Raw genomic sequence first — 13640 nt, forward strand, 5'->3', positions numbered from 1 at the left:
TGGAGGAGTGGAGGGCAGGAAATGTGAATGGAATGGGAGTGGAAAGGAAGGAAAGGAAGGAAGAAGAGAAAGAGAGTCAGAGAAAACCAGCACACTACAACACAAGAGATAAGTACTGGACATATTACCACGCTATTTTACACAGCTGGACATTTTACCACACTATTTTACACAGCTGGACATTATTACCACACTTATTTATTCATCTAGCTGACATAATTACCACACTATTTTACACAGCTGACATATTACCACACTATTTTACACAGCTGGATATATTACCACGCTATTTTACACAGCTGGACATATTACCACAGCTATTTCTACACAGCTAGACATATTACCACAGCTATTTTACACAGCTGGACATATTACCACCACATTTTTACACAGCTGGACATATTACCACACTATTTTACACAGCTGGACATATTACCACGCTATTTTACACAGCTGACATATTACCACACTATTTTACACAGCCTGGACATTAACCACACTATTTTACACAGCTGGACATATTACCACACTATTTACACAGCTGACATATTACCACCTATTTTACACAGCTGGACATATTACCACCACTATTTTAGTCACAGCTGGACATTTACCACACTATTTTACACAGCTGGACATATTACCACACTATTTTACACAGGCTGGACATATTTACCACACTATTTTACACAGCTGGACATATTACCACACTATTTTACACAGCTGGACATATTACCACACTATTTTACACAGCTGGAAATATTACCACACTATTTTACACAGCTGGACATATTTACCACACTATACTAGCCCTGGTCCTACTCATCGAGGCTGACACCGAGCGCAGGAAGCTCGGCCTGCCCCACCGCGTTAGCTTCCTGGGTCGCAGTGCACAGGCGGCGGAGTACACACACACTGACGAGGTGGAGCTGAAAGGTCAACGCCATCCCGCCTGCCAGAGCGCCACCTTCCAACTACACGTACAGTACAACATGACACAATCATTTCATCTGAACACGAACGGGAGGTGTTAGAGATTACAACTACAAGTGTTCAGTTCTGCCAGTGCTCTCTATCACCCAGTACATGCAGTTGCACTGTGTTACAACCCTGGGTAGAAAAAGTATTTAAGTTGTGCTTTATTTAGCTAAACTGGCATAATTGAACAATTTAATAATTGTCTTAAAAGTTGAACGAAAACAAATATTATTTCCTTATGATATTATAACTCCAATATCATATGACTTCCATATAATTTGAATCTTGTTGAGTAATTATTGAATTCTTTCCCATACAGGAGAATATCCGTGATAAGCTGCGTCCCATCTCTCTGGCCATCACCCACACCATCAGACCCCCCATGTTCTCTTCAGACACTAACCAGAGGAACGAGACCGCTATACTCCTGTACTGAGTGTTTCCTCCTCCAACACCCTACAACTCTCGAGGTCAAGTACTTTACCTCCTGTACTGAGTGTTTCTCCTCCATCACCCTACACTCTGAGGTTAGTACCTTTACCTCGCTGTAACTGAGGTGTTTCTCCATCCATCACCCTACACTCTGAGGTCAAGTACCTTTACTTCCTGTACTGAGTGTTTCCTCCTCCTCCATCACCCTGCACAACTGAGGTCAGTACCATTTACCTCCTGTATTGAGTGTTCCTCCACCTCCATCACCCTGCACAACTGAGGGTCAGTACATTTACCTCCTGTAACTGAGTGTTTCCACCTCCATCACCCTGCACTCTGAGGTGTACATTCTACCTCCTGTACTGAGTTTGTTTTTCACCTCCATCACCCACTGCACTCTGAGGTCAGATACTTTACCTCCTGTACTGAGTGTTTTCACCTCCATACACCCTGCACTCTGAGGTCAGTACCTTATCCTCCTGTACTGAGTGGTTTCCTCCTCCAACACCCTGCACTCTGAGTATCAGTACCTTTACCTCCTGTACTGAGTGTTTCCTCTCCAACACCCTGCACCTCTGAGGTCAGTACCTTTACCTCCTGTATGAGTGATTAATTCCACCTATTCATCAAACCCTGCACTCTGAGGTCAGTACTTTACCTCCTGTACTGAGTGTGTTCCTCACCCAACACCCGCATCTGAGTATCAGTACCTTTACCTCCTGTACTGAGTGTTTCCACCTCCTACAACACCCTGCACTCTGAGGTCAGTACCTTTACCTCCTGTACTGAGTGTTTCCTCTCCAACACCCTGCCCCTGAGGTCAGTACCTTTTACCTCCTGTTACTGAGTGTTTCTCCATCCAACACCCTGCACTCTGAGGTCAGTACCTTTACCTCCTGTACTGAGTGTTTCCTCCTCCAACACCCTGCACTCTGAGGTCAGTACCTTTACCTCCTGTACTGAGTGTTTCCTCCTCAAACACCCTGCACCTCTGAGGTCAGTACCTTTACCCTCCTGTACTGAGTGTTTCCCTCCACCTCCAACACCCTGCACTCTGAGGTCAGTACCTTTACCTCCTGTACTGAGTGTTTCCTCCACCTCCACACCCTGCACTCTGAGGTCAGTACCTTTACCTCCTGTACTGAGTGTTTCCTCCCTCCAACACCTGCCACTCTGAGGTCAGTACTTTACCTCCTGTACTGAGTGTTTCCTCCTCCAACACCCTGCACTCTGAGGTCAGTACCTTTACCTCCTGTACTGAGTGTTTCTCCACCTCCATCACCCTGCACCTCTGAGGTCAGTACCTTTACTCCTGTACTGAGTGTTTTCCTCCTCCAACACCCTGCACTCTGAGGTCAGTACCTTTACCTCCTGTACTGAGTGTTTCCACCTCCATCACCCTGCACTCTGAAGGTCAGTACCTTTACCTCCTGTACTGAGTGTTTTCACCCTCCAACACCTGCACTCTGAGGTCAGTACCTTTACCTCCTGTACTGAGTGTTTTCACCTCCATCACCCTGCACTACTTGAGAGGATCAGTAACCCTTTACCTCCTGTACTGAGTGTTTCCTCTCCTCCCAACACCCTTGCACTCTGAGAGTCAGTACCTTTACCTCCTGTACTGAGTGTTTCCTCCTCCAACACTTCCGCACTCTGAGGTCAGTACCTTTACCTCCTGTAACTTGAGTTGTTTCCCACCTTCACACCGCTGCACTCTGAGGTGCAGTACCTTTTACACCTCTGTACTGAGTGTTTCCCTCCTCCAACACCCTGCACTCTGAGGTCAGTACTTATTCCTCTGTACTGAGTGTTATCCTCCTCCAACACACTGCACTCTGAGGTCAGTACCTTTACCCTCTGTAGCTGAGTGTTTCCTCCTCCAACACCCTGCACTCTGAGGTCAGTACCTTTACCTCCTGTACTGAGTGTTTCTCCCCTCCAACACCCTTGCACTCTGAGGTCAGTACCTTTACCTCCTGTACTGGTGTTTCCTCCTCCAACACTGCACTCTGAGGTCAGTACCTTTCCTGTACTGAGTGTTTCCCTCCTCCAACACCTGCACTCTGAGGTCAGTACTTTTACCTCCTGTACTGAGTGTTTCCACCTCACCTCCAACACCCTGCACTCTGAGGTCAGTACCTTTACCTCCTGTACTGAGTGTGTTTCACTCCACCTACATCACCCTGCAACTCTGAGGTCAGTTACCTTTACCTCCTGTACTGAGTGTTTCCTCTCCACACACCTGCACTCTGAGGTCAGTACCTTTACCTCCTGTACTGAGTGTTTTCCTCCTCCAACACCCTGCACTCTGAGGTCAGTACCTTTACCTCTGTACTGAGTGTTTCCTCCACCTCCATCACCCTGCACTCTGAGGTCAGTACCTTTACCTCCTGTACTGAGTGTTTCCTCCTCCAACACCCTGCACTCTGAGGTCAGTACTTTACTCCTGTACTGAGTGTTTCCACCTCCAACACCCTGCACTCTGAGGTCAGTACCTTTACCTCCTGTACTGAGTGTTTCCTCCACCTCCATCACCCTGCACTCTGAGGTCAGTACCTTTACCTCCTGTACTGAGTGTTTCCACCTCAACACCCTGCACTCTGAGGTCAGTACCTTTACCTCCTGTACTGAGTGTTTCCACCTCCATCACCCTGCACTCTGAGGTCAGTACCTTTACCTCCTGTAACTGAGTGTTTTCCATCCTTCATCACCCTGCACTCTGAGGTCAGTACCTTTACCCCCTGTACTGAGTGTTTCCACATCCATCACCCTGCACTCTGAGGTCAAGTACCTACTCCTGTACTGAGTGTTTCCTCCTCCAACACCCTGCACTACTGAGGTCAGTACCTTTAACCTCCTGTACTGAGTGTTTCCTCCTCCAACACCATGCACTCTGAGGTCAGTACCTTACCTCCTGTACTGAGTGTTTTCACCTCCTCAACACCCTGCACTCTGAGGTCAGTACCTTTACCTCCTGTACTGAGTGTTTCCTCCTCCAACACCCTGCACTCTGAGGTCAGTACCTTTACCTCCTGTACTGAGTGTTTCCACCTCCCAACACCCTGCACTCTGAGGTCAGTACCTTTACCTCCTGTACTGAGTGTTTCCTCCACCTCCAACACCCTGCAGTCTGAGGTCAGTACCTTTTACCTCCTGTACTGAGTGTTTCCCTCCTCCAACACCCTGCACTCTGAGGTCAGTACCTTTACCTCCTGTACTGAGTGTTTCCTCCTCCCAACACCCTGCACTCTGAGGTCAGTACCTTTACCTCCTGTACTGAGTGTTTCCACCTCCTCCAACACCCTGCACGCTGAGGTCAGTACCTTAACCTCCTGTACTGAGTGTTTTCCTCCTCCAACACCCTGCACTCTGAGGTCAGTACCTTTACCTCCTGTACTGAGTGTTTTCACCTCCAACACCCTGCACTCTGAGGTCAGTACCATAACAACAGAACCAGGGAGCATACTGATCTGCATTTTCCTGAAGAGAGATGGTCGTGTTACATGCCTAATTAATACATACCTGTGTGATACAGGTATACTACAGGGTTTTGTTATTTCACAGTGGAGGAACCAGTTTCCCAAAGTGAAATAATTTGGACATTTTAAAAAGATTTAAGGTCAATTCTATGATTTTAAATGYGTACATGTCTGTCTCCTCTGTYGCAGGTGAATTTCCTGAGGGAAGGATGTGGCGATGATAAGATCTGTCAGAGCAACCTGMAGTTGACCTACCAGTTTGGAACCCGACCTCCCACCTCTGACCTCTTCACCCCTCTGCCAARGTTAGTATGACTTCTTCTTTGTATTTCCTCATCTCCCGGAGAAGAGGAGTTGAGCAATTCTAATAGCTGTTACATTCTACATTGTATTTGACCATTCCTCTATATCAGAGCTGCCCAACACTGTCCCTGGAGAGCTTTGATGACAAGATGGCGCCCACAGACACGGTCGCCCTGTTTCTAGCTACTAGACAACTTTGCACTATTTCATTTTTTTTAATGGTATGGTATTTCTTATATTATTTGCCCAGAAAGTTTCTTGTATTATTACCTACATCCGAAAATAACTTCTATACACWCCATTATACAGCACCAGTCAAAAGTTTGGACACACCTACTCATTCCARGGTWTTTCTTTATTTTTGCTATTTTCTACATTGTAGAATAATAGCGAAGACATCAAAACTATGAAATAACACATATGGAATCATGTAGTAATGACAAAAATGTTAAACAAATATATTTTATATTTGAGATTCTTCAAAGTAGCCACCCTTTGACAGCTTTGCAAACTCTTGGCATTCTCTCAACCAGCTTCGTGAGGTAGTCTGGAATGCATTTCAATTAAAAGGTGTTTGTGGAATTACTTTCCTTCTTAATGCGTTTGAGCCAATCAGTTGTGTTGTGACAAGATAGGATTGGTATACAGAAAATAGTTACCATACTATAACAGGGTCAGTGCCATACCATATTTACAATGTGCAGGGATACTAGAGTGATAGAAGTGTATACACTACATGGCCAACAGTATGTGGACACCCCTTCAAATGAGTGGATTCGTCTATTTCAGCCACACCCGTTTCTGACAGGTGTATACAGTCATGTCAACGTACAGGCCGAGTACACAGTCATGCAGTCTCCTTAGAAAAACATTGGCAGAAGAATGGCCTGTACTGAAGAGCTCAGTGACATTCAACATGGCACCGTCATAGGATGCCACCTTTTCAACAAGTCAGTGTGTCAAATGTCTGCCCTATGCTAGAGAGCTGCCCCGGTCAACTGTAAGGGTGTTATTGTGAAGTGGACATTTCTAGGAGCCTGCTATGGCTCAGCTGCGAAGTGGTGGGCCACAAAAGCTCACACAACGGGACCACCAAGTGCTGAAGTTCGAAAAAATTGTCTGTCCTCAGTTGCAACACTCACTATGCGTGATGTGAGAGTCCTGTGGTGGTAGAGTCCTGTTGAGTGTGTAAGTCCTGTGAGTGTGATAGGAATATAATACAAGGGTCAACTAGTCTTTGCAGCCATTCTGTTAGCTATTTAGCAGCCTTATGGCTGTTTCTGCGAGCCTGTTGGTGTCAGACTTGATTCACCGGTACCGCTGCCATGAGGAAGCAGAGACATTCTTGTAGCTTGGGTGGCTGGAGTCTTTAACAATTTTACGGCCTTCCTTTCCCACGCCTGATTTAGAGGTCCTGGTGGCAGAGAGCTCAGCCATGCGATCAAGGGCGGTGCTGTTGCCATACCAAGCAGTGATGAAGCCAGTCAAGATGCTCTCAATGGTGCAGCTGTAGAACTTTTTGAAGAATTTGAGGGCCCATGCCAAACCTTTCAACCTCCTGGGGGGGGAAGAGGTGCTGTCACGCCTTCTTCGCAATTTTGTGAGCATGTGAACCAAGTCCTTAGTGATGTGGACACCGAGGTCCTTGAAGCTCTCGACCCGCTCCACTGCAGCCCTGTCGATGTGGATGGGCTTGATTCCTGTAGTCCACAATCAGCTCCTTGGTCTTGCTGACGTTAAAGGAGAGGTTGTTGTCCCGGCATCACAGAGCCAGGTCTCTTGGTGCCCAGCCACCCTCATATCATGATGGTGTTGGAGTCGTGCGTGGCCACTCAGTCATGGGTGAACAGGGAGTACAGGAGGGGACTAAGCACACACCCCTGGGGACCCCCGTATGAGGGTTAGCGTGGCGGAGGTGATGTTGTCTACCCTCGCCACCTGGGGCTGGCCCGTCAGGAAGTCCAGGATCCAGTCGCAGAGGGAGGTGTTCAGTCCCAGGGTCCTTAGCTTAGTGATGAGCTTGTAGGGGACAATGGGTGTTGAATGCTGAGCTGTAGTCAATGAAGAGCATTCCAACAGTGTGGAGTGCAATTGAGATTACATTGTCTATGGTTCTGTTCGGGCGCGGTATGCAAATTGGAGTGGGTTTAGGGTGTATGGGATGATGGAGGGATGTGTACCATGACCAGCCTTTCAAAGCACTTTGATTAAAGATATGAGTGCTGCAGGGTGTGGTCATTGTGGCATGAAGCCTTAGAGTTCTTGTGAACAGTATGATGTAGTCACCTTTCCTGCAGTCGAATTATCAAATTGTTTTTTCAAATACCGCTGAAATTCTGGTGTTCTATGTCAAATGGTTTTAGTTATATTTCAGTCTTCTGTGATGTATAGTAAAGTGTAATATTGGGATAAAAACTTTAAAAATGAATACATTTCATCCCTATATCTGAACAGGTCTTTCTTTTTTTTAAGCCATAACCATTGTGTCTAAGGTGTATACGTTTGTTTCAAAGTCAATTTTTTAAAAGACTTTCAAGAAACCACTCTGTGTGACTCTGATTTAGCCCACTGTAGTAAAATGTTTAAGATGTGGGGATACAGACCTGGAACAAGGAGAGGTAGAACATTACTGTGAATATGTGTTGGTGTGTTGGTGTGTGGTGTGTGTGTGTGTGTGTGTGTGTGTGTGTGTGTGTGGTGTTGTGTGTGTGTGTGTGTGTGTGTGTGTGTGTGTGTGTGTGTGTGTGTGTGTGTGTGTGTGTGTGTGTGTGTGTGTGTGTGTGTGTGTGTTGTGTGTGGTGTGTGTGTGTGTGGTGTGTGTGTGTGTTGGTGTGTGTACCTGTTGTCCCCCGAAGCCAGAGTAGGACAGGTGTCTGGCAGGTCACCAGTAGCTGGGCAGCATGGGCATCATCTCCATCCTCCTCTGGGGACAGAGGGTCTGAGGCATGTTGGTGACGGTCACCTCCAACACCACAGACCTCTGGTCAGACAGAGAAAACACCGCCACCTTTCTTCATCATCCCTGCAATGAGGGATTAAAAGGAAATAGAAAAGAGGAATAAAGTGGTTAGACATAGGATCTCTGGTGAGACAGAGAGAACACCGTCACCTCCTCGCCATCTCCGGAATGAGAGGGGCATGAGGCGGCAGGTAGCCTGTAAATATGAATGTGTTCTTAAATGACTTGCCTAGTTAAATAAATGATCAATAAAAAAAATGAGGAAATAGAAAAGAAGTGTTCGATATGGTGGCACACCAGGGGGTTTGATCTAACCTTTACACAGATCAGACACAAGTGTGATACCTCAGTTTCAAGGGTGTTTATTTAAAACAATAAAGAAAAAGAACCAGGTCTCCTCCATGAGACGCCTTCTGGGCTCCGGGGAATGCTGTCTCCTCTGGGGTAGAACACAGAGGAGTTCTACCGGACTGTAAGGATGTCTATCCGGTAGCAAACCTCTCCCATGTGCTGCACTGCTGGTAGCTTTATGGGCCCTGTACGGCTGGTGAGCAATCAGCCCCAAATTGCCTGGCCGGAGGACCCGTCGAGACCTGGAACGTTCAGTAGAGGAAGCTACCGCCCGTGATGTAGACTCCGTCTGTCACCAGGCCTCGACGAGTCGCCCCTGGGGGCTTGTCCGCGGTACGCCACACATCCCCCTTAGCCCTGTTGGGCGGGGGGTGGTCGTCAGTGCGATGAATGTCTCCCTTCTCGATAGGGCATTCCTGTTCCCATGCTTTGCCGCTGATCTGTACACAACAGAAAAATAGAAGCGATGATGGGACAAGAACACCTGGTGACACAATCGTTCGTGAACTTCCCCTGCCATTCAGACCAGGGAAGCAATGGTCTGTGACCAGGAGTGAAGTGGGTGCCAAACAGGCACTTCACTGCTAGACGCTCTTTCTCGACAATCAAGTACTTATTTTCTCTGGGTATCAGCTTCCAGCTTATTTTCATGATGGGGTGGTTCCTCCCTTGTGTACCTGGGACAGGACAGCCCTAGTACCCATGTCGCAGGCATCCGTCTGCACCAGCATCGGTACCTGGAAATCGGGCTTCATCAGAATCGGATGGGAGCGCAGGGCCTTCCTTCAGGTGCTTTGGCCTCATCAACCACCACTGGTTTTCGGGAGGCGGGCCCTGGTCAGATCGTTAATGGTGGAGACTATAGCCGCAAAGTTTGGGGATAAACCGACTATAATATCCCGCCCCCCCCAGGAAGGACATGACCTGTGTCTATCCCCCAGTCACAAACAGCCTGGACCTTCCTCTCCTGGGGCTTGACATTCCCCTGTCCAGTCAGTTTACCCCAGGTACTCCACCTCCTCAAACATCAGCTTGCGCTTTCTTGGAGTCGCTGGTCATCCCGGCTTGCTTGAGCGTGTCCAGTACCCAATCTTGGCTGTGGATGATGATATCATCCAAATAGGGCCACTGCATACTGTTGATGGGGTCAGAGGACTCGGTCCATCATGCCCTGGAACGTGGTCGAACTCCATGGAGATCGAACTGGAGATCCAACTATTGGTATGAGTAGTCCGGTGTCGAGAATGCGTTCTTCTCCCGGGAGGCGGCTGCCAAGGGTACCTGCCAAGTATCCCTTGCTCAGGTCCAGTGTGCTGATGTACAAAACAAACTGATGTTGTTTACCCCCCTGAAGTCATTGCAGAAACGCAGACTACCGTCCTGTTTGGGCACCAGCACGATGGGGCTGCCCCGTGGGACTCCTTGATGACTCCATCCTCAGCATAGCCTCCACCTCCTGCTTCACGGCCTTCCTTCTGGCCTCTGGATCCGGTATGGCCTCTTTCGTACCGTTTCTCCGGGCAAGGTGCAGACGTGGTGTTCAATGAGGGTCGTTCGGCCCGGTTTCTCTGAAACACACAGCGGTGTTCCGATCGAGAAATATCGGAGGGTTTGTTTTCTGGGCCGTTATAAGGTCCTTATTACTCAGGATCACCACTAGTCAATGTCCCAGGTTTCGACCAACAACATGGCCAAAGCTGTCCTCACGTACCACCTCTTCAATAGGTTCACATGGTAAAATCTGTTGGGTTTCAGTCTCCCTGGCTCCCCTACACAGTAATTTACGGGTCCCGCTTCTCTGTCACCTCGTACGGCCATGCCATGTTACCAGGAACTTACTTTCTGTGGTGGGGATTAAAACTAGCACCTTGTCACCCACTGGAACTCTCGGGGCTGGATCTCCCGATTGTAAGACCTTGGCTTGAGTGCGCTGGCCTTCACCCATATGTTTCCTTACCACTGGCCATATGGCTGTCATCCACTCCCTCATTGTCGCTACGTGTTCCACCACCTGCGAAAGGGTTCAGCTGGGCTTCCCACACCTCCTTGGCAAGATCCAGTAGGCTGCAGGTCTCCTCCTGTAAAGGAGTTCAAAAGGGAAAACCCAGGGGATGCCTGGGGCACTTCTCGGATCGAGAACATTCGGTGGGGTAGTAGGTGCTCCCAGCTCTTCCCGTTCCGTTAAATGACCTTGCGCAGCATTTGTTTGAGTGTCTTGTTGAAGCATTTGACTAGCCCATCCGTCTGCGGGTGAAAGACAGAGATCAGAGATCCAGAGAGACACCAATTCTTTCATTAGTTGGGACATGAACTCGATACATTCGTTAGTCAGGATCTCGTTTGTGATGCCCACCCGGCTGAAAAGGTGGAAACAGCTCCCAGGCAATTTCCTTGGGGGACATCCACCTGTAGGCGAATGGCCTTGGAATATCGGTTGGCATAATCTACTATTACCAGGATCTACCGGTGTCCTCGGGTGTTTTTACTAGGGGACCCATTATGTCCATGGTGATGCGTTCAAACGGCACTCCGATGATCGGTAGGGGAACCAGCGGGTTCCGGAACTGTGCTTTTGGGGCTGTGATTTGACACTCTCGGGTAGCTGTGGCATAGTCTTCCACGGCCCGCCTCATTCCGGGCCAGTGGAACGGGGGCGATCCGTTCCCGGGCCTTCTCTATTCACAGGTGCGCTCCCAACAAATGGGTGTGGGCCAGCTGAAGAACGGTTCCGACGTACCGGCGAGGCTGCAACAGAACCTCTCGAAGTTCCCCTTGTTCGTGCGACACCTGATACAAAAGTTATTTGGAAATGAGGGTATCACCAGTCACTCACCCCCGGAAGAAGCTGGCCATCCACCGGCCACCTGGGAGGTCCGGAACTATCCCCTCAGGGGGCTCAGGACAGGTGTCTCGGCAGGTCCCTCGAAATCGAGGAGGGGGGCCGTTGGGCTCCTCCTCTGGTTGTTCACCAGGTGAGGTTGGTTCCGGCACCCCCTCGGACATCGACTCCGGGTCCGTAGACACGAAGTTGGAAACCGCTTGCTTCCGGGTCGCGCAGGCGACTGTCCGTCCACACTCTCATCAGTCGCCGGCTTGTGCTCTTTTTCCCAGCTCGTGTCTCCACAGTGCAGTGAACAGTGGACCATCTCATCCCACGAGAGGGTTACCGACAACTTAGGTACAGCACCACCACAATCAGGAAGCTCCCTTGTGGCGTCACAATGGTGGCCTGCTCAGTCGAATACCAATTTGTGTCGCCATGTACACATGAGATGGACATCTCCTCACCACGGTCGGTCGGCTGGGCCAGCATGCGCGCTTGTAGAGAGTGTTACCACACTCCTGGAATCCAACAGAGCGTGGGTGTCGTGACCGTCGACTTTCACCGGGACCATGGGTGATGGTGGTTCGATGGGCCCAACAGGAGGTGATGTAGTTTACTGCGTGGCCCTTCACGTCTCCGGGGCCCGCTGATGGAATCGACTTCTCTCGGCCCAGGCAATTCCATGCAAGGTGTCCCCGGGCTCTACACTCGAAACACCTCCTTTGGTTTTCATCCACCTGGGGTCATCTGCGGCGGGTCGACTCTCCCCCAGCTTTCTCTCCACGGGTCTGCTGTCCTTTAGCGCAGGCTGACTGTCGGATTGGAGAGTACGGTGGTGGGGTTGTCGCTCCGTCCTCTCTGACGGCTCCCGGGCTCGGCCCTCGTCCCCTTCAGCAGGGCCTCTGTATTTTGGTGCATCCGGACAGGAGCGGGGCCAGCAGACTTACCCACTTTGCCTTGGGCCATCCTTCCGGAGTGCTGTCCATTCGAACGTGCAGAGGTAGGTCTCGATGTCGTCATCCTCCATTAGCTTGATTAAAAACTGATTGGAATGTGATTCGGTCTGCGTTTCTCCTCACAGCTATAATATCCCGCCCAGGAAGGACTGTGTCTATGACCGGGGAACGGGCCCGTCACGAACCGCTTGGACCTTCCTCTCCTGGGTTTCTCCTTGCAGCTTCCTGACTTCCTCAAGCAGGCGGACATTCTGTAGATGCTGTTCTTCCAGCGTTTGTTCCTGAATGTCCTGTTGCGCTTTTGGGCCCAAGAGAACTGAGCTTATCAAACTCGTCCATGCTGATACTGCAGAAACGTAAACCCTGGGTCTGACCACGTTGTCAGATTGCTCGCATTCCTCCACCACTCTCCACCAATGTCTTCTCCCTTCGGAAGGAGAGGAGACATTCGGCCATCATTTGCAAAGAAGAGGGTGAGCTCCTCATTGCAGTTCCGTTCCTCGTTCTAGAATCTCTTCATCTCTTCTCTTAACATGCATGGACCCAGAACTATCATGCAGCTGACCAATTATGCAAAACTTTAGTTCTGGGTTAACCGAGATTACTCTGATACTAATCTAGCAGACCTGATTCTTATAATAATTCAAAACAAATGATAGTCCCACTAAGCGCAAACCAGATGGGATGGCGTATCGCTTCAGAATGCTGTGGTAGCCATGCTGGTTAAGTGTGCCTTGAATTCTAAATAAATCACAGACAGTCAATAGAAAGCACCCCCACACCATCACACCTCCTCCTCCATGCTTCTAGGTGGGACCCACACATGCAGAGATTGTCCGTTACCTACTCTGCGTCTCACAAAGACACGGGGGTTGAACCAAAAATGTCAAATTTGTACTCAAGGACAGATTTCCACTGGTCGAATGTCCATTCTGCGTGTTCCTTGGCCCAAGCAAGTCTCTTCTTCGTATTGGTGTCCTTTAGTAGTGGTTTCTTTGCAGCAATTCGACCATGAAGGCCTGAGTCACCGCAGTCTCCTCTGAACAGTTGATGTGTAGATGTGTCTGTTACTTGAACTTGAGGCTGGTAACTCTAATGAACTTATCCTCTGCAGCAGAATTAACTCTGCGTCTTCCTTTCTTGTGTTGGTTCTCATGTGAGCCAGTTTTCATCATAGTTTCATCATAGTTTCATCATAGTTTCATCATAGTTTCATCATAGCACTTGGTTTTTGCGACTGCACTTGAAGAAACTTTCGAAGTTCTTGAGATTTTCCGTATTGACTGACCTTCATGTGTTAAAGTAATGACGGACTGTCGTTTCTCTTTGCTTATTTGAGCTGTTCTTGCATAATATGG

General features: G+C 49.0%; 1 protein-coding gene across 1 annotated transcript in view; it reads left to right on the top strand.

The window, feature by feature from the left end:
- The window catches only part of itga7 (integrin, alpha 7), a 97042-nt gene that overhangs the window by 51730 nt on the left and 31672 nt on the right, over positions 1–13640 (top strand). The window contains exons 11-14 of the mRNA XM_070445846.1: positions 811–980; positions 1298–1407; positions 4368–4425; positions 5079–5194. Of these exons, the coding sequence (XP_070301947.1) occupies positions 811–980; positions 1298–1407; positions 4368–4425; positions 5079–5194 (454 nt within the window). The remainder of the gene's footprint in view (positions 1–810; positions 981–1297; positions 1408–4367; positions 4426–5078; positions 5195–13640) is intronic.

This window comes from Salvelinus sp. IW2-2015, linkage group LG11 (assembly GCF_002910315.2).
Source record: "Salvelinus sp. IW2-2015 linkage group LG11, ASM291031v2, whole genome shotgun sequence".
Classification (NCBI taxonomy): Eukaryota; Metazoa; Chordata; class Actinopteri; order Salmoniformes; family Salmonidae; genus Salvelinus; species Salvelinus sp. IW2-2015.